At 38.8% G+C, this 20,043-nt stretch overlaps 4 protein-coding genes across 6 annotated transcripts in view; 3 read left to right on the forward strand and 1 right to left on the reverse strand.

Annotated features, from left to right (window-relative positions):
- Positions 1-1,170: 1,170 nt before the first annotated feature.
- Positions 1,171-5,387, forward strand: bxdc2 (brix domain containing 2). The gene is made up of 10 exons (XM_003451497.4): positions 1,171-1,364; positions 2,536-2,647; positions 2,741-2,784; positions 2,868-2,938; positions 3,029-3,078; positions 3,169-3,242; positions 4,199-4,249; positions 4,451-4,552; positions 4,660-4,788; positions 4,882-5,387. The coding sequence occupies exons 1-10, from the start codon at positions 1,215-1,217 to the stop codon at positions 5,125-5,127; spliced, it is 1,029 nt and encodes a 342-aa protein (XP_003451545.3). The 5' UTR covers positions 1,171-1,214; the 3' UTR covers positions 5,128-5,387.
- On the reverse strand, positions 5,252-10,853 carry rad1 (RAD1 homolog (S. pombe)). Of its 3 annotated transcripts, none has more exons than XM_013275200.3 (7): positions 10,327-10,853; positions 9,262-9,500; positions 9,040-9,148; positions 8,792-8,949; positions 8,475-8,575; positions 7,436-7,534; positions 5,252-6,186 (listed from the first exon to the last, which is right to left on the reverse strand). In XM_013275200.3, the coding sequence occupies exons 2-7, from the start codon at positions 9,454-9,456 to the stop codon at positions 6,009-6,011; spliced, it is 840 nt and encodes a 279-aa protein (XP_013130654.1). In that variant the 5' UTR covers positions 9,457-9,500; positions 10,327-10,853; the 3' UTR covers positions 5,252-6,008. The 3 variants fall into 3 exon arrangements, with proteins under 3 accessions (XP_013130654.1, XP_003451546.1, XP_005456338.1); XM_003451498.5 differs by lacking the exon at positions 10,327-10,853 and adding an exon at positions 9,833-9,957; XM_005456281.4 differs by lacking the exon at positions 10,327-10,853 and adding an exon at positions 9,833-9,928 and having other exon boundaries at positions 9,262-9,463.
- c21h18orf32 (chromosome 21 C18orf32 homolog) lies at positions 9,911-11,636 on the forward strand. The gene is made up of 3 exons (XM_025909434.1): positions 9,911-10,044; positions 10,860-11,076; positions 11,297-11,636. The coding sequence occupies exons 2-3, from the start codon at positions 10,897-10,899 to the stop codon at positions 11,360-11,362; spliced, it is 246 nt and encodes an 81-aa protein (XP_025765219.1). The 5' UTR covers positions 9,911-10,044; positions 10,860-10,896; the 3' UTR covers positions 11,363-11,636.
- An 827-nt stretch (positions 11,637-12,463) lies between these two features.
- dym (dymeclin) overlaps positions 12,464-20,043 on the forward strand; it is a 60,004-nt gene continuing 52,424 nt past the window's right edge. Inside the window, exons 1-4 of the mRNA XM_013275202.3 lie at positions 12,464-12,704; positions 13,708-13,913; positions 18,773-18,825; positions 19,052-19,145. Coding sequence (XP_013130656.1) covers positions 13,774-13,913; positions 18,773-18,825; positions 19,052-19,145 — 287 coding nt within the window. The 5' untranslated portion in view covers positions 12,464-12,704; positions 13,708-13,773. The remainder of the gene's footprint in view (positions 12,705-13,707; positions 13,914-18,772; positions 18,826-19,051; positions 19,146-20,043) is intronic.

Consider the following 20,043-nt stretch of genomic DNA (forward strand, 5'->3'; position numbering starts at 1 on the left):
GACTCTGGCCAAAATAACATCTCTGATAGACAGAGTCTCCCACCCCATGCATGTAAATGTTGCTGAACTGCAGAGCTCCTTCAGTGACAGACTGCTGCATCCTAGATGCATGAAGGAGCGTTTCCGCAGGTCCTTCCTCCCTGCAGCTGTCAGACTGCAACTTGCACTATTTTATCAACCGATTCACACTACAACCTGGGTTTGCCTCTTATCTGTATTTCATTTTATTTTATTTAATAACTGTACAGTACTCTGTTTTTGGTAACCATTGCCCTTGATGTAAATATGTAAAAATTGTGTATGTTTCTGTTCTGTGTCTTGTGTACTGTTTGTTTGTATATGTGTCTTTCTTGCTGCTGTTACATCCAAATTTCCCCTTGTGGGACAATTAAAGGATTATTCTATTCTATTCTATTCTATTCTATTTAAAAGAATGACTCTGCATTATTGTACCTACATTATAACCAATCAAGTCCTTTTTGGTCACTTAAAATATCATTATAGAACTATAATGCTAATTTGTTGCCATTTCTGATACATTCTTGGCCAGATCCCCTCAAAGAAGACATTTTGAATGTCAACAAGACTCTTTAATGGGACAAATAAAGGTCATATAAAAGAAACTTTACCAAAAACTAATTTCAGTTTCTACCTTGTAGCAGGAATGTTGTTTGTGGCTCAAGATGACTTAATAGCTATCACAAGGGAAACATTTGGCACATATTTCACATGTTATAGGCCAACAAGTCAATGACAGCAATTAAAATACGAGTAATCACTTTTTTGGCGAATACCAGAAAGCACTTTTAGGCAGACGATCACTTAAGGTTCGCAGAATGAGTTACCGTGGCGATGTAACCCTGTAACTGATCGACCTTTTTAGTACAGGGAACGCAGGGTTCATCCTGGAGCTACTTAATATAGAATGCCATATAGGCAGGTGGAGGCAGGTGGAGGCAGGAACTGGCATCATGCCACACCTGTCTCTGGCAGGCAGGAGTAACAGGAGTGATCCTGAACGAATAAATGAATAAATAATTTTTTTTTTCAATGCCAGGGTTGAAAAGGGGGATCTTTCTTTCTTTCTTTCTTCTAGAGCCGCCATCCAAAAAAGACGTTGGGGGTACCATCTCCAGGACACTAGAGGTCACTCTCACTATTGCTTTATGTTATTTTTTTTCTTCGGAAGTTCGGAGTTTCGTGTGCGTGCAAACATGTCGCCGTTCAAGAGAAAACGTGCCGGCCAAGATTCCGTTGATTTCAAGCCGAAAAAAGGAAAACTGGTACCAGATGAAGGCAAAGGCCTAGAGGAAGTGGGAAGAGAGAAGGAACATGAGATCACGGTGCCAGCACCGATCTCTCAGGTCAGAGTTATAGCGTGTTATTGTCCACTGAACTATTTTAGCTGGTGAGCCAACTTCAGTTTACCAACTACGCGCTACTTTACTTACTTATCTATAACCTGTTCAGTGTGTTGCATCGGATAGAGGAATTCGTTATATCGGAACATTCCCAATCTGATATCGCCACAGATATAAACCAAACTGCCTTCTTAAACGTACAGTCGGCATTTAAGGCTAATTAATAGTAAAAAGAAAGAATGTTGTGCTCATAAATATGATAGTGTGTTATTACGTTCCTTCCAACAAATTGATGCGTTTTAATAAACGCATCGTTAATCCATTAAAAATACATAAATGGCTCGTGATGTTTTGTGGAGGCGGCCAGCTTATTTAAATACAGTGGCCGGGAAGGACATTTCCCTTCCACCCAGTCGCATTTTACATGTGGCTAAAGCTCGGCTACATGTGTAAAACACCAAAGGAAGAGAACTCGTAGAAGTCGACCTCGGAGGCTATTTTAAATTCGTGACTTCGTCTTCAGACTCAAGACTTGAAGGATTATGCTTGTGTTTTATAGTCGTGGAGAAGGGGTCCCCTTCATCAAAGAATCAAAAATGCAAAGGAAAAGAGAGAGGCCCACCAGCATTTTAAGAAAATGTCATCCTCGTTATCCTCACCTCAAGCCAGTGCTTTTGTACATGGAAACAACATGCTAATTTATTCCTGATGTTGTTGCTGTTACTCATAGTCACTGGCTAAACAACAATAGCATCTAATTAGAAAGTGTCCCAAAAAGGTTTCGCTGTAATAAACAGTTTGCTTACATCGGAGGGTTTATTCACAAAGCATCAAAACAGCAGCTTTTACCAAAAGAAAGGTTCAGCATATCCTCAATAACTCACCTCAGTATGGAGGTCAAAGGTCACTGACCTGTATTAGACTACTTCCACAAAGTTTGAGGGTCTCTTCCAGATTGAATAAATGTGGATCCCTCTTACCCAGAATTGACAGCTGAGGTAAACAATGGACCAACAGCCTTCCGCAGACAGGGAAAAACTTCCGGGCAGATCCATATCTGCTCTGAACCGTAGTAGAAGAACGCTGTTTCTTTGCTTTTGTTGCATTTTAAGACTGAAATTGCAAACTGGTATTTGTTTTAGTTCGATGTTCTGAGGTAAACTCTCTTTAACAGGGCAAATGGACCAACAAGGAAAGAGTTCTGATTTTCTCCTCCAGAGGGATCAACTTCAGAACCAGACACCTGATGCAGGACCTGAGGACCATGATGCCTCATGCAAAGGCAGGTTAGTGTCATATAGCATTCACCTACGGCATTGCTTCACACAAACACCTGTGTTATCTGTCTTACCTTACTAACCCACAAATCTTGTGCCTAGACACAAAAATGGACAGAAAGGATAAGCTGTTTGTCATAAACGAGGTAAGTTTGCTGTTTAATATCTCAGTTTACTCTTATATAACATATATAAAGCATCCAGGAGAATAAAGTCATTTGTTTGGCAGGTTTGTGAGATCAAAAACTGCAACAAGTGCCTCTATTTTGAGGCCAAGAAGAAGCAGGACCTCTATATGTGGTGAGAATTTCATTGGTATTACATCTCGTGTACATCAGACTCATAATAAAGCCAATCTGAACTAAGTTCAATCATGTTCTTGTCTTGTAGGATTTCAAACAGCCCCCATGGCCCTTCTGCAAAGTTCCTAGTCCAGAACAGTAAGTTATTTCTCCACTAAAGCCCTCAAATGCAGCAATCACTTGTTATATGTTGGGAAAAATAATTGCATTGCCCCTCCTCTTCGACAGTTCACACACTGGCCGAACTCAAACTGACAGGAAACTGCCTCAAAGGATCCAGGCCGCTGCTCTCGTTTGATCCTGTGAGTAGAACTGGGTCATAAAGCCAGGAGTAATAAATGAGACTTGCTGTTAGTTTATAATCAGTATGTGTTTATTCCGAATTTCTTGCACTATGAGTCTCATCAACACCACATCAGATATTTATGGTTTAGTGTAGTCAAGGAAATAGGGATGGGAATTGGTAAGAATTTAGCGATTCCGAGATCGATATCATTTATCGATTTGATTACTTATTGCAGCAATATAGAAATTACCTTCATGCAAATTAACTGCATGCTGTGGGTTAAATGTTTGTGCATGTTACACAGAACATATTAGACATATTACACAGAACACTTTTCTTCAAAGTAATGCAGTACGTTACTTAATTACTCCCTGGAAAAAATAATTCCTTACACTACTCGTTACATTACTTTCATGTTACACTATAACTGAGCTGAAATACACTATTTAACAATATAAACCTGAGGCTACAACCCCACACACCAACACAAATCCCTAATGAGAACACACATCTCTAAGATCTTTCTCTTGGAGAATACAAAGCAGACCACACAAGTACCGAAGTTGTGTTAGCAGTATAATGCAGTTTTTTCTGTCCAGTTTTCCACTTTACCATTTATCTCATTCTTTTGTGCAATAAAAATAAGTGTCCATATCCATGCTCGACTGCGTCGCCTTTTTCCTCCTCTGACAAGCGAACCGTGCAGGAACCAGTAAGCGGGATCGATAGAAAGGCAGAATAACAATTCCAAGGAATTGGACTTCTGGGAATCGGTTTTCTACATAAACTGGTTCTCGATTCCCATCCCTACAAATAGCGTCACAAAAATCTGCACAGTGTCTTCACGCTGATACAAAATTCTCGGTCTGTGATTTGAATAGTGAAGGTGTTTTTGTGTTTAAGTTGAATTTAAGAAAAAACTCCTGAGCAAGAGCTAAAGTTTTTATTTTTACTCTTTATTTTCTTTCACAGAAATTCGACAAGGAGCCTCACTATGCTTTACTGAAAGAGCTCTTCATCCAGGTGCGTTTCCAGGACAGCGTGGATGTAAACTGTGACTGCAGTTTTTGACACTTTGTCTAATGTCAGATTACATATCATGTTTTTACTGTAAAGAACGGAGTAGATGTGATTTTTTTTTTTTTTTTTTTTTTAACCTTTTTTTCTTGAAGAGTTGAACAAATTGTATTTTCAGACTGAACTCATTCGGTTTTTCTGTTGTAGACCTTTTCCACCCCACGCTACCATCCTAAGAGTCAGCCTTTTGTGGACCATGTCTTCACCTTCACCATTGCAGACAACAGGATTTGGTTTCGAAACTACCAGGTACTCTTCCGCCACACGTTTCTAAATTTCATTTGATATTTTAGCCCTTGCTTGAACAGATTCCGCATGAAATATTTGCTTATTTTCCTCGCTCTGCCTGTGTTCAGATCATTGAGGAAGATGGCTCTCTAGTGGAGATTGGGCCTCGCTTTGTTCTTAACCTCATGAAGATCTTTCAGGGGAGCTTTGGAGGGCCTACGCTCTATGAAAACCCAGACTTCCGTTCTCCTAACATGGTAAAAATCCATTGCACGATAGCTGAAGTTACAATTAATGTGCCTGATATATTAACGTTCTTACACTGAACATCTCTCTGTATGCTCCTGCAGCACCGGAGAGAGATGCGACTGGCAGCGGCAGCCAAAGTGCGAGAGAAGCAGATGGTGAAGGAGATGCAGAAAGGAAAGAAGACGTCTGCGAAGGAGGACCTGGAAAGTGACGTTACAGCGGACGTCTTCCTGACACCGGCTGAGGAAAAGCCCGCTGACATTCAGACGGAAGCACCCGAGCCGAAAGTGGTGAAGAAAAAACAAAAAGCTTTCAAAAGACAAAGGATGCAGATGGCACGCAGGTAACTGGATGGACTGCAATAAGCTGAGTGAATACTGCTGCCATTATTCAGTAAAAATATGGGAATGTCACCACACAGTCAGGACTCGAGTTCAGTATTATAAACAGTCCTTGGGCAAATATGCATCGTGTTTTGTTGCCCCAGTTTATGAACTCCTTTCTTCTTCTTCTTTTTCTGATAAACAAGGGTTTTTTTTGGATGTAATGTTTATTGAGTTGGAGTAAAAGCTCTTTTCTATGTCACAGAAATAAAATACCAACTTGATCTCTGTATCCTGTGATGTATACTCCATAAAAGGCTTTTGGAATAGTTTCAGCATAGACTTGTAGGAAGTGTGTCCACAGCTTAAGAGAAATCACACCTATTCAAAGTAGGTAGAATAGGTGTTGTTTTAGATCACTGTCTAGTTGTTTTAGATCAGTGAGCTGGGTCTAATGTGTCCTGTTTTACAGGCTGCAACCATCTGGAGGCATATGTCAAAAGACGAGCTCTGATATGCAAATATAAAGAGAACTGCATTTAACAAGTAGACTCAAATTCAGGAGTAACATTCACAAATTGTGAGACTTATGACTGAAAACAGCTGAGTCTCCATAGGAATCAATACAGTACTTGAACACACATCGAACATGTATACTCCTGCAGCACACAGACCTACGATTATGACGTGTGGCGTAATCATAGAGAGCATAAGAACACCAGCAAATCACAAGCACAACATCTGTTTCTCTCAAATCTGGCAAATGATGAATCAGTTCATTTTCTGTTTTCACCACTGTGCCCATTACAAGTCCAGCATTTTCTCCATACCTGCCTCCTCTGGCAAACTGGACTCCGGTGTGTAGTTAAGGTACTTATTACAAGTCAGATTTGAATCCGGTGTTCTCAGTTCTCTTCTACCTCCTCATCGGGACAGCAGTAATATTCTACGAAGCAGATCTGTCCGTCGTCGTTCCTGACCAGGTACTGCAGAGAGAGGAAGCCCCGGTTGTCTGTCCTGACGGAGACTTTACAGGACAAAGCCAAGGCTTTGGTGGACGGCTTCAGGAGGGACATCTTGTATCTGTTTGCAGTCAGAATACAAGCAAAACATTACACGGGGATACACTGAAACTATGCCTAAACTATTTCTCTTGCAGAGATTTTTAACATGATACGATAGAAAGGCCAAGAAAACACTTAACACTGGATCCAGGAGTGCTGACTCATTAGTGTCGGCATATCCAGTTGCAGTTGTAAATGTCATTATTTTTCTGTGCTTTTTATTCAGTTACAAGTCAAATGTATCCAGTCAACAAGCTCTATTACATAAGTCATAACAAGTCTGCTTTTAAGGAGATGTAAAGGGGACGAAGGGTCACCGGGGAAATGATTAAAATCCTAAACACCTGCATGCAGGTGCTGCAACGTCCTGTGGCCAGTTAGACCTCTGGTTAGAAGCCATGCTGGCAATTACAGTTTGCACACAAGTATACAACACAAGGTCAAACCATGGGAGTCTACTTGAGTGAAGTATTTCCAATTCCAGGAATTTCTAGAGCACCTACAAGGTGAGTGTATACTTATCAGAGTTCACACTGGCACTCATTATTAGTGTGTGTACACAAGTGAGTGTCAATATTTTCAAAGCTTAGTTTGTTAATAATAAAAAATATTATCACTGCCCTTTGGTTATTATTAGTTTTCCAAAACATAAGCCATAAAATGCTCAGAATTACAATCAAATAAAACAAACTAGATTTGAAGAAAATAAAATACTAAACAGTTTAATATAAATATATTCCAGCATTTCTTATGTTTCATTAAAAATGACTTCCACCATTGCTGGAGGTCATTTACAGTCTAGTTTGTTGGCATTACCCAGCTGATGCTGGAGAATCTGATATACGTCAACTTTGTTGTCCAAGGGTATATTTGACACAGTGACTGAACAGATATACTAATTTTATAATTCTCAAAGGAAAGATGTGTATATCTTGTTATAACTTTTTAATTTTTGGACTTGGATAAAAACATTCATGTCAACATCTTCAAATTTTTCATTATTATCAGAGTTATCTGCCCGGCAGCCATCCGTGAACAGGCATGTAAAAGGGTCAAAACTGAAAATGAGAGTAATGTCAGTCACAGACAGTTGCGAGATAAAGATCACTGGTAGACGCCAGGAGATAAAGAGCACTTTAGTCATTCACTACTTTGTATGACATTTGGTTTTAGTCGCTGTGTTGGTGCTTCCTGTCCTACCAGTCCACCTATGGGTAGTTTGTGTTCTCTACAGTCTAAATAATCTGTGCATGTGTTCGTGTGCTGACCTGTTCGTTTGTGTCTCGGTGCACTTAAACAGCTCCATCATGTCCGAGTCTTTGGAGTAATCATAATGAGCATTTCCAGCATTCCCAAATGTTGACAACCTTAGAAAATCAACAAATCAAATAATAATAATATAAATGAAAGGTAAAAAGAGCAGCACTTTCAAAAATAATGCAGAGGGGACAAAGTTACACTGCAAACTACCTCAGCACACTGATAATGAATGACAGGAAAAAGATCTATTTTGTTACAACAAATCCTTGAAGAAAGTCACTGTTCCTACCTTTAGCTTAGCTATACATTATATTTAGTGTTAGCTTCAATCCGATAAATACAATCCAGCATAAAACATGCCTCACCTTTACCGTTAAGAAGACTTAGTTTCCAAGAAGTGGATTATGTCTAATCCCAAATACTTTCCCCAGTGGATAACTTCAATGACTTTTCTTTTAAGACCTTTACACACCAGACTCATAAAAGAATTCATTTAAATATTTTGTGCATTGAAAATATTTTTCGGACTTTTTTTCAATTTTCAGAACGCGAATAAAGAGATCTGCCAATCAGACCACTGCATTTGGCAACAAAAGTGTGCTTGTAGTTTAAAACACACACCGGTGCTGAAAACCGGTGATGCAGCAAAAGTAAATAATACAATTTTAATACAGACACACAATCAGTTCTACGAAATTACTTCTCTGTCCCCTCAGATGTGATCCTAACTCTGCCCACAAGAATTCAAACTACCCCAATGACATCCGGAAAGATGTATGTAAGTAAGCGGTCGTGATACAGCTTCAACTTCTGAATGAAACCACGAAATTCTCCTTGTTGCTCTGAAACCAGAGTCTCTGTTTTTATCATTTCAGTGTTTACATATGTTATGTATTAAATTATGAATTTCGTCAGGTTTTTTTCCCAATGCTCTTGGTGTGTAAAGGCCTTTACAGTCATTTTAAACACAGTTATTTTTTTTAACTTTAGCAACGTAATCATAAACCAGCACAATACTGTAGAAAAAGTACAGTAAGGACAGCACACCTGAAGTATGGTTGGCTGGGGGACATGGTAATCTGTAGCACTTCACTTGTCATGTCCAGTTCAGAGAAGGCTTCCTTCAAACTCTCTGACTGCAAGATCACCTACAAAAGAGCCAGGGATACATCAGTTGTTACCGAGTTGTGTTTCCTGTTTTCTAACACCTGCAGATACTGTTATCCCAATTGGATTTGTAAAGTAAGGAAACCAGAGAAACTGTGATTTCTGAACTGATTCATTTGTATTAGTTTATCGTTTCCCATCTGATTTTTTTGTATATTCAATATTCGAGTTTTAATAACAGAAAAAGTGAAATTAACCTTGTTCGTGACATTAGTGCTGCAGAACTCAAAGTCAATCGGTTCTTCTGGTTCTTGTGTGTTAATCTTGCACACGGTCACTACACCACCTTCCTCCAGGAACAACGTCAGAGGGTACCCATACCCCCTGTAGCACATCCGCAAGGCTGTTGATACACCTGCAACATCACAAAAAACAGATATAAAGCATGCCGAGTCACATCTCAGGTGGGGTTTTTTTTTTATTAGTTTATTTTTATAAATTTTACCTGGTGTTGTGGTTCCACCAAATATATTGAGGCAATCGAGGAGAACAGTGAGGTTGATCTGAAAAGCCACCAGATCTTCTCTTATGGTGAACTCTTGGAAGATCTCAGCCTGGGGGACATGAGTACAATTTCACTAAGGTATCAGTATTATAGGATTAAACACAACGTAAACATACCTGCTCATTTAAGTATGTTCACTAACAAAATACAAGAGAAGCACACCTGGATGAAGGCATTGGCCTGCAGACATTTCGAGTCCTCCACTGTGACCTTAAGGCCATTGGTTGTAGCTGTGAAGATGGCGTGATCTTTGAAGGTGATTGCTTTCAGGATGTTGGAGAGATTGCGAGCATTGTCCAAACTCGCCACTAAAACGTACTGTTCGTCATCACCCTGCGACTGAGTGGCGAGAGGCATTGTAGCGCTGAAAAAAAGGCGCACAGATACCCGCTGTGAGCTCCCTGTAAAGGTAAACACATCAAATTAGCCGCTCCAATCATACATCACATGCGCATGAAGTTGAAACTTTGTTGAATGGCGTATCATTTATATTCTAAATCGGACAGAATGTTAATACGCCAAAGTGATATGTGTCGACTCTACAACACACACACACCGAACTGTCACTTTGCTTTTACTGAAGTACTAAGCTTGTTTTTTTTTTTCTGTAGCTCGCTTGTAGTTTAAAGTGACGTAAAACAGAAATTAACGGTAATATAATTTACATCTGTACTATCTAGATCCTCCTATACATTAATGTATTTAAAATATTCCCCCCAAAAACTGTAACTACCTTCGTGTCTCTTATAAAGCTGTTATGCAGCAGTTCTTGTGATTGTTTTTGAAGAAAGGCGCCCGGTGGTGAACAACTTCCGCCTGTCGCTCTTCTTCTACGGAAGTTGGAGTTAAAGTACGTCTTACGTCAGCAACATTCCAGATATTTCGCCATAAAACATACTCTGCCCATCGGTAGTGCGTGACAACATCATTTTGTGATTGGCAGAGGTGAGAGTCTTTATTCTGTCTTCCTCGTGTAACAGTTCAAATCTTTTTATTTTTATGTTTGAACTTTGGTGACAGTTTTTCATAATCGTTATAGCTACCGGGGTGTGATAGGACGCTAGCTTTAGCTCACTGTTTGATTTGAGCTTAGAGAGCATGAAACCAATAGTGTGTCAACTGTCAAGTTAAAAATGATCGAAAAACAATTTACAGCACACAACAACGGAAATCATGAACAGAGTAATTTGTGTAGTCGTGTGAAAGAAAGCTTCCTTCTATCGTTACCTAAGGTAGCTCAGGTTAGCCTTGTAAACGTCAGTATGGCTGACAGGTCGCTCTGTGTGGAGGACCCAAGCTGCCAGAATAAATAAAACAAACAAAATAATAAACGTCTCAGTACAGTCATTTCTAACTTATATACACCAGAAGAGTTTAAAATAAACGTAGGCAGTAATTGTTGTAAATATGCCATAAATTTCTTTTTTAAATTTGTGTAACCTATTTATAAAGAAAGATTCCTTTACTTTTCAAATTGTGTACACATTTCTGTCATTTCAACCAATATATTTTTTTGCTTTATTTTCGTGTTTTAAAGTGTATGTTGGATTGTTGTTTGATTTGGGGGGGTTTTAGTCGTTTTTGTTTGTTTGTTTAATTGTTTGTTTGTTTTTGTTTTTTAACTATTGTATACATGTTAAGAAATTAATGAAATGTTATTAAATCACTCTACAGGAACCTTGTAGCAATATCTCAACAACCAACCATAAACTTACTATGTATTTTTTTTACAACTCACAATGTTTTTTTCTCTACTGCAGGTTTTTCCATTTTTACTGCCCTGTCTAAACCACAGCTATGGTGTGCATTCCCTGTATTGTGATTCCTGTCCTCTTGTGGGTCTACAAGAGGTTCCTGGAGCCTTATCTCTATCCTTTTATTTCACCCATTATTAATATATTCTGGAGCAAAAAGGCAGTGCAGGAGACCAGTACTAATGACCAAAAAGTTAGTGAAAAGAGTAATGGGACTTGCAAGGTAAGTAAATGGATAATTTTTGTGATGTTTTCATTAAGAAACTTAAAAATAATTATGGAAATATTTCCCAGCTCTGGTATATAGAGCGAATATATCTAAAAATGATAGTAAAACTAATAGGAGCCACTCAAAGGGTCTCTGTGTTGTGTCATTTTTAACGTAAAAATTTCATAGTTATTTGATTGCAAGTTTTAAAAAAATTTTCACTCATGTTTTTCAGCCTGAAAGCAACGGCGAGGCCACTGCTAATGGATCTACTATAGCAACGGATAAGAAGACAGACTGACACCTCAAAATATATTCAATGCTTCATAAACCATGTAAATATTTCATTCTTCTAGAGAAACTATAAATTAACTTATAAAGCATCTTGGAATTAATTGGATTTTATAACCTTCCAGTTGTTATTTGGAGCTTGTTTTTATTTTTGTCATCCATCTTGTTGATATATTTTCTGTTAATCATGAATTGATACATCTGTTTATTGTATTGAATGATATAGATTTTGTAAGTTAAACTTTAAGCATAAATAATGAATAAAATAAACAAGACCTCTTAAGTGCTTCCGTTGCTTTTTCTTCATTTTGAATAATGTGTTCTCTTCATATTTGAGTTGTTAAGAAAGCTGTTTTGTTCATATAACTTTGAAATAATTAAAATAAATATGAAAGAATGTTAGCAACTTGACACGAAAGTAAGTATAAACTAATAATTTAGACCTGACATTTGTGTTTACTGCCGGTAGTAACAGTGTTCAGCAACAGTGTTCCATGTTATTATACAGACATATTTATGTCATATTTATGACATAATATGTCTATGTCATATTTCTCCAGACATAGAAGCAACTGGAAAACATTTGTCTTCACACATTGCTCAAAAAGGAAAAATATAGTTAATAATATTTAATATCTTTAAAGTATTGGAATATACTCTACACTGATCAGCCACATCATTTAAGCCATTGACAAGTGAAGTGAATGCTATTATTGACTTGTTACTGTGTCTGCATATGTTCTGTTGTGTAACTTGGCTTCCCCTTATTCAAACACGTTCACCATGATGCTGACCGGGCTGTCAATTTTCCGAGATGCCTCAGGACACCCCATAATTTGAAATGTATATGCTTAAAATCCCCTAGCAATAGCCTAAAATAAAAGTTTTTTTAAACATATAAACAGCATGTATTGCACCAATTTTTTTTTCATCTTATCTTATTAATATATATTTTGCTGAAAGTGATTTCGTTTGCGAACAGCCGAAACAATGCTATAGTATGGGCATACACTAGTTATTAAAAAATGTAAAATAGAGAAGTTAAAAAAAATAGAGGGCAGCAGTTCTGATATTTAGCTTCCAACTGGACGAACACACGAAGAAGACGTAGTAACCGCCCATATGTCGTCATTACGCACAGGGTGGCTACGTGGAAAACATGGAGGAAAGGAGTATGTAGAGTAAACTTAACTGTCTGAATTACAAAACAATTTCAGACCTTTTCCTTTGTCATTCGCACTTAATAAATCAACTGGACTAAACTTCAGGTCACTTTAAAAAACAGTAGTCGCCCCTGAACGGTCCTGGGAGTCAGCAGAGCCGCGGACAGCTGAGAGAAGCGTTTATGACAGGTAAGCTGAACGGTCAGCTGGCTGCTCTCTGTATATGCGTTATTAACCACTGACTAAACCAAAGCACTCCTCAATGAGAAATTTATTAGCGCCTATTTCATTCTTATGTGGGACTTTGAGTTTATATTGTTTACTATGAAAACTGCTAAGCGGCAGGCTATTTCCTGCACTTGAAATCAGTATGGTCAAGCTAACGTCGTGCAAGTAGATTTTAAAACAATTCTTTAAACAGTGTCATTTAAAGTAAATATAATATAATGAATATAATGAATATGAAAACGGAATTTTAGCTCTTGCTGGAGAAAGATAAATTGTCCTTTATGGTTTAGCACTGCTATGCAAATATTGTAAATGCTATACTCCACTTCACTTATGCTGACTACACCTGTGTGTCTAAGGTGTGTCATTACAAAAAAACAAAAGTCATGTCCTGGTTCAGTGTGTGTCGTCCTGCTGTGATGCTGTGAACTTTGGCTTTCAAGGATGAGTTTGTGTTTGAGTTGGTGAGATCTGTTTTACAGTTTTTGTAATGCACGAACATGAAGAACCAGGAGTGTATGTAAACTGGCTCTTACTCTTGTGCTTAAGCTCTGAGAGCACTTTATACAGCATGTGTCATCACAACTTTACACACGGACACATATTCATACAAGCACATTTTATATGTCTAAGTGCTTTTAATCAAACATTTACACTCCAGTGAATGCAACTCTGGGTTCAGTGTCTTCCCCATGCAGCCTGCAGTAGCCAGGGATCGAACCTGTCCAATTGAACCACAGTCATCCCTGGCACCCCTGGTGCCCTTGTTTCTTAAAGCCCAAAGCGACAAGGATGGCCTCTGTCTATTCCTATTTAGATCTGAGTGTAGGAGATGTATAAATGTAAACAGAAGCTCATTCATTCTCACATTAACCTTAATGAATTTGCTAATTCTGTAGTTAATTTGAAGCTCAGTTGTTTATTGTCTGTGCCTCCAAAGATTAAAGCATTTTCTTTGTCCCAGGTTTGGCATATGCCTGGTGAAAAAGCAGTGAAGAGCAGCGAGTCTGGCTGAGCACAGTCAGCAAAGATGGGAGCCAACACCAGTCAGGTCAGTGACCTGTCCGATAATCCCAGCCTCAAGGCCCTGGTGGGCACAGAGTCCATATCGGAGAATGACCCTTTCTGGAACCAGCTCATCTCCTTCACCTTCATCAGTCCCACCAGCAGGTAAAAAGGAACACTGTTTTTATTGTGTGTGCCTTAGACACAGGCACACACACCTGAAATTCAATACGCCTGTCAGCCATCACATTAAAACTGCAAACAGTCATTGCAGTGTCCTACTTTGTCTCCAAGCATTTATGTTAGTTTAAAAAGACACTCACATTAACATTGTTGCAAACCAATCACACCCATCCATGGCAACCACAATCCCCGATGACATCCTACCCTACTAGCACATTAGTCCCATCAGACATATCTAGGATGTTCCATAGCAAGCCCAATAAACAATTGCCCCACCTCGCAACACAAAGGGGTGGGGGGAGGTGTCCACATAACTTTTACTTGGCATCACTCTACTAATTTCAACTACTTAATTAGTAATTTATTAAGTCAAATAATTGAGGCTATGACTTCTAAACACCACTTTACTGTACTTTTACGATAAATAACTTTTATACACAATGTGACACTTTAAATCACTCAGATGAAACCTTCACATATCAAAACCGGCAAAACAAGCAGTAAGTCAGGAAGGCAAACAGAGTGGAGGAAACATTCATATTGACATAAGTGAATTTTCCTGGGTTGCAGACCTGAGATGCACTGATGTTTTTAATAATGGTTTGTTCCCTCCACCACAAGGGAACAAAGCCTTCTAGTTAGAAAGTCCTTTTAAGATTTACACCCAGGATTTAAGATTAAACTGTAAGGTTTAATCTTAAATCCTGAGCAACCTGAGCACCTGAGCAACGATCTAACAGGGCTGCTGATCTGCTTGGCTGTGATCAGACCAGTTAACCGTTAACGTTTAGTTCCTTTGTAAACAGCACTGAAAACGAAAGGCACCTTGTTTGCGCTTTCAGGTGGACCATGACTGATTGACTGATGTTACATGTTAATCTACTGATGTTGTGATGTTTTTCATTCATAAAATAAATATAGCTACAGTATCTACCAAGTAACAGAAACAGAAGACACATGTAACATTTTACATTCATACTTAGTGTTTGTCTAAAATAAGACTGAGAAATAGTGTCCTCTGTATTAAGGCAAAAAGTTGAGGCCTGTCCAAGTATACAGCAATTTGCTGCTGTCAGTGGGTCGGTCATGAGTAATTATCACTTCAAGTCGTCCATTTGAACATTGAGATTTCTGGTTGACAAACTGGTGTTAGTTTCTTCCTGTGTGTATTTGCCCTTACACTCTAATTGCTGCTCAAAAAGATAAACACAAATAGCTAAAATATCAGGTTGCTGCTATATTGAACCAAACTACTGAATGGTAATCTATAATAACTAGTGCTCTTGGAGTGCTGTGTCGGCTACAGAAGGACACACAGAGATTTCTCAACAAATTCTGTTGTTTGACATTTTAAGAAACCTCATGTTCACCCTTTAATGATGAAAGTCATGTGACTTGAACCCATTGAGCACTTGCAGGTTCAGAAAGTGGAACATTGTTGCTTTTTCTAATGGTTTGGTTACATATGTAGCACTTTCATGCAGCGTTTTATGCGTGTCATTCTTCTCCAGTATTGCAACAGTGGGCTGGCTGTCCTTAATGGCTTTACTTCTGTTATTTGTTCAAAGGCTTATAGCCCTGTAGTTGTGTAAGGCACTTGGCCTTTAAACAAAAGGAATAAATCTTTAATTATTTGAGACGCAAACAGTCACATGGTGAGACGTGATCAAACAAGAGACTTTCAAATTGATAGTTTGTGGATACACATCTTTTTGCACAATTTCCTCTTGTTCTGAAAGTTGAATGATGGCCAGTGTCACTGTCTTTGTGCCATGATAAATAAGTAGTTGAAGCCAGCAGCTAGCTAAATTAACACCGAAACAGGAAATGGTGTAAAGTAAAATTAGGTGTAGGTCAGGATAAGTGTTTGCTGTTGTCATGGTTACATTTAAGGGTAATAGTATGGGGTATTTATTAATGTCAAAGATGGTCAAGTCTGGCACCACACTTAATCAGGTTCCCACCAACTCTAAAGCCGTTCATAGGAATGGTTGTCAATACAGCAGAAGAACAGACAGAGATTTCTTAAAGTATTAGGAAGATGAACCACTAATGGTTTATCTTACTAATAATCTGAGAAAACTCTGCCTCTTCTTCTGTTCTTCACCTGTGTTGACAACCGTTTATCTGAGTGAAAGGGAAGCGCCTGCACATTAAACTCAGCAGCTGCGCACGCAAAAAAGCCATCGTGCACACAAGAGTGTCTGCTTTGGACGTGCTGCTACAGTTTTACACTCTCGTGGGTAGCTCTCTGCTACTTACTGCACTTTCACTGTCTGAAGGCGGAGCCTAAAGGAGGACGGGGGTCCTAATGTGACTGCTCACTTTGATGGACACTTCAGTTTACTGGGTTAAACTAAGTTGCACTGTGGCAGCGACGGAACGATGTTTTAAACTTTATTTGTTTACAATTTGAAAAATAAAGTTGCCAAATTAATCATCAGCAGTCACTGTTTGCTGTGCAGCAGTGAAATTACAGACAACTGTCCCGGTAATGTTAAAGAAATATTTTAAACTAGAGAATTGTAAGGCAAGTTCTGAAGCCTCTGCACTGCTGTCCCATTAATCTGTTTTACAGTATTACAAGGCTTCTATGATTTAAAAAATAATATTCTGATGCAAAATAATTTTGCATCAGAATCTGGCAATTATAAGTTTGGCCAAAATACAAACATTTAAACCTGTCAACAAAAGGTTGTTCCGTCTGCAGCAAACAGATGTAACTGCGCATACGTGACTAGATGGGAGTGCTTCAAACATGCCCTAGAATTCTACAGTGTTTAAGTACGGAGGAGAAACGGCTCTTTAATATTGTTTTTGCTAGCCTCTTTATGGACTTTAAGATTTTAAACAAACAAATATATAAACTTATCAAACAAAACTTAGAATGATTTCTAGAACACTGTGACAACAGAAAAGCAGATGCGTGGTGTTTTGGCTGGAGACCAGAGTGATGAATCTACAACAGACATGTCTTGATGCATGCTCAATCATCCAGGTAAGGAAATCCCAAAAAGTTGATTCTGTTTATCTGGATGTAGCGTCTTTAGTGGGAGAAACGTTTGATCAGTGCTTTGATCAGTAGTTGTTGATCAATGGTCATGAGAATTTGCATACTAATGATCAAGGAACTCACCTCCCAGCCCATTGTGCATTCAGTGGTGCTAGTTTCAGGCATTATGCAAATGTACTGTTCATAAGGTTGGGGAAACCTGCAGTCAGCTGAGACTGAAGAAGTCACTTGGATGAGTGACGAAACGTTTCTCCCACAGAAAACGCTACATCCAGATGAAAAGAATCAACCTTTTGGGATACAACAGACATGACTAAAGTTAATCCTGTGGTTACCAGCACAGAGATAACCACAAAGCATAAAAAGTTAGACACCTTGCACTTAGCAGCTACAAGCATGCTGTGTAATATAGTTATAAGAGCCTTTAGATTTACACAGCATGATAGCAACAAACTGAACTGTTTGTTAGATGCTAGTTCAGACAAATGAACTACCTACCAACCAAACCCTGTCACATCTTACTCTCCTATCCACCCCACAGACTTTCTGTTCAAAGAACCTGAAATATTATCTGGATGAACTATTACAGTGGAGTCTGAACCCACACTGAGTGGAGCTCTGTAGCCACATGTGTACAGCTGGTAGCAACATAAACCCATTTTATATTTGTTCACATTTTATAAAATTAAGTTTAGTTAATTAATTAAGAAACAATTTTATCTTTTTCTTAGAAGTTATGTGTGCCTCTCGTTATGATGATTTTTTTTTTTTTTAATGAGAGAAGCTATGTAATACTGTACAACAGACTGGGAGAGCAGTGCAGAAGCTTGCAACTTGGCTTAGAATCCTCTAGTTTAAAATTTTTCCTCAACATTAAAGTAATCCAAGACAGTTGTCAGTATTTCCACTGCTGCACAACAAACAGTAACTGTTGATAATGAATTCGGCATTCTTATTTTTCATATTGTAAGCAAATACAGTTTAAAACTGTTTCTGTCGCTGCTGTAGCAGCGCGTGCAAAGCTGACACTCTCGTGTGCACAACGGCTTCTTTGTGCATGAATTTACATGCGAGGAATTCGATTGCGCTTTTTTTTTTTTTTTTGCATATTTGTTATGACATAAATATTATTCCAAAGGAAAGGTTTACAGGACAGTAGCGAGATCTGTTGTGGCATATGGTTTGGAGACTGTGGCATTAACAATGCGTAAGAAAGGAACCTGAGCTGGAGGTGAAGATGTGGAGGTTTTCATTGGGAGTGACCTGGATGGACAGGATTGGAGATGAGTATAACAGAGGGACAGCACAGGTTGAGCATTTTGGAAACAAAATCAGAGAGGGAAGTTAAGTTTTGTAGGTTTGGACATGTGCAGAGGACAGAGAGTGGACATCTTTGGCAAAGGATGCTGAATATAGAGCTGCCAGGCAGGAGGAAAAGGGGAAGATCACAGAGGAGGTTCATGGATGTAGAGAAGGACATGCAGAGGACAGCGTTTGGGTTAGGTCAGATGGAAGCAGGCTGATCCACTGTGGTGACCCCCAATGGGAGCATCCAAAAGAACAAGAAGATGAGCGTCCAATGCCTTCAACTAAACCATGATTTATAACAGAGTCATGCTCTGTATCTTTCCATGTTGTATGTATTATTCAGACTTTTATGAGCATTTGTTTAACTTTGTTCTTTTTGTTCCTGTTGACTTGAATGTTACTGTTGTGTAGTACCTTGAGTTTCCAGCAGAGGGAAGATTACTCAAGCAGTCAGCTCCTTCTGTCCATTTTAACCTGACTTGTTCTCTTTTCTGTTTTTTTTTGTTTGTTTGTTTCACAGTGGAGAATCTAAGTTACTGGAAGAAGCTGTCATACCCCTGGCCAAGATCCTCAGTATGTTAGCTACTACATAAATATTCCTATAATTTCACATAATATGTGTTTATGGAAGAATATGTCTAATGAGTAGTCCCAAAGAAAACTGACTTCTCGAGAGTTTGAATTTTAATCATAACGTTTAAGTTACTGAATGCTAAATGATCATATTTTGAGGTTTCTGTAGTTTATGTAAAGCTTTTAATAATAACATTCTGTTCTGTCCATCTTCCCCCCCTCCAAGTTGAAAACAATCCGAGAACGGGGAACTTTGGCGCTCTGGTGAGAATTTTCCTGGGAAGAACCAAAGAGCTGAAAATCTCTACAGAATGCCAAGAGTGAGTATGAGAACCTCAGAGGGGAAGTACTGACTGTCAATGATGGATTCAGTGCAGGCCACTTATTGTTTGAGAGAGAGAGAGAGGAACGCTGAAGTAGTTGCACTTTCCCATGAGAAAAACTGCAGAGGTATAACTATCAACATACGTATGTGGCAATAATCAGCACTCACAGCCAAAGCTCCATTTCCACAGAGACTGACTCTGCCCAAGTCACCAAATGTTTTGGGTGGGAACTCTTCTTCTGTGCTGAGCAGCATTAGAGGTTGGCGTTATTGCGCCTCTTCTCTTTTTCTCACATTTCATAGCAGGTCTGTCCCACAAATCCACATTTTCTTGGTGTGACATAATTGGTGTGTGCAAATAGTTAATTGCAGAGACTGACATACACCTCAGTGTTGGTCTGCAGTGGTTGTGAAACTTGGCTTGCAGTGGGTGGTTTCTTTTGTGTTTGTTTCTCAAACTTATGCAGTGTTGGGGAGTTACTAGGTACATGTAACAGAATAATTAAATGCAAAATATGTTTAGTTTACTCCTTTTAAGAGTTTTAAAAAGGGGATTAAGTATGTTGCTTCCTGGTAAGTTACACTTCTTCCTTGAAACCCAGAGCCTTAGGTCAGGCATAGAATCCCTCTTAAATGTGCCACATCACAGATAAAGGGAGACAAGGCAGCTAAAGTTCCTCTAGTTATTTTTCCTTTGTCAAAAAAGAGGTTTTCCCCTACTAGCAGAGCTTTCCAGATGTTGGGCAGACTGTTTTTTTTCCCACTTAAGGATGTGCTCATGCTGTAAGGATTGCATTTACATATTTCTAGGGTTTGATAACGGTGTGATCTGGCTGCCTCCAGATGCCTGTGCACATTGTGTGTAGATAACTATCCAGGTAAACATCTCATTT

The sequence above is a fragment of the Oreochromis niloticus genome, linkage group LG7 (assembly GCF_001858045.2).
Source record: "Oreochromis niloticus isolate F11D_XX linkage group LG7, O_niloticus_UMD_NMBU, whole genome shotgun sequence".
Taxonomy (NCBI): domain Eukaryota; kingdom Metazoa; phylum Chordata; class Actinopteri; order Cichliformes; family Cichlidae; genus Oreochromis; species Oreochromis niloticus.

What these genes read in the sequence shown, in the direction of transcription:
- bxdc2 (XM_003451497.4), top strand. Translation starts at nt 1,215, where the DNA reads ATGTCGCCGTTCAAGAGAAAACGTGCCGGCCAAGATTCCGTTGATTTC. An exon ending in AAGCAGGACCTCTATATGTG is followed by an intron (nt 2,939 to 3,028) that starts GTGAGAATTTCA and finishes CTTGTCTTGTAG; the next exon opens with GATTTCAAACAGCCCCCATG. An exon ending in TTTGGTTTCGAAACTACCAG is followed by an intron (nt 4,553 to 4,659) that starts GTACTCTTCCGC and finishes GCCTGTGTTCAG; the next exon opens with ATCATTGAGGAAGATGGCTC.
- rad1 (XM_013275200.3), bottom strand. Translation starts at nt 9,456, where the DNA reads ATGCCTCTCGCCACTCAGTCGCAGGGTGATGACGAACAGTACGTTTTA. An exon ending in CCCAGCCAACCATACTTCAG is followed by an intron (nt 7,535 to 8,474) that starts GTGTGCTGTCCT and finishes TGATTTTCTAAG; the next exon opens with GTTGTCAACATTTGGGAATG. An exon ending in ACCGAGACACAAACGAACAG is followed by an intron (nt 6,187 to 7,435) that starts GTCAGCACACGA and finishes GACTGCAAACAG; the next exon opens with ATACAAGATGTCCCTCCTGA.
- c21h18orf32 (XM_025909434.1), top strand. Translation starts at nt 10,897, where the DNA reads ATGGTGTGCATTCCCTGTATTGTGATTCCTGTCCTCTTGTGGGTCTAC. An exon ending in AGAGTAATGGGACTTGCAAG is followed by an intron (nt 11,077 to 11,296) that starts GTAAGTAAATGG and finishes CATGTTTTTCAG; the next exon opens with CCTGAAAGCAACGGCGAGGC.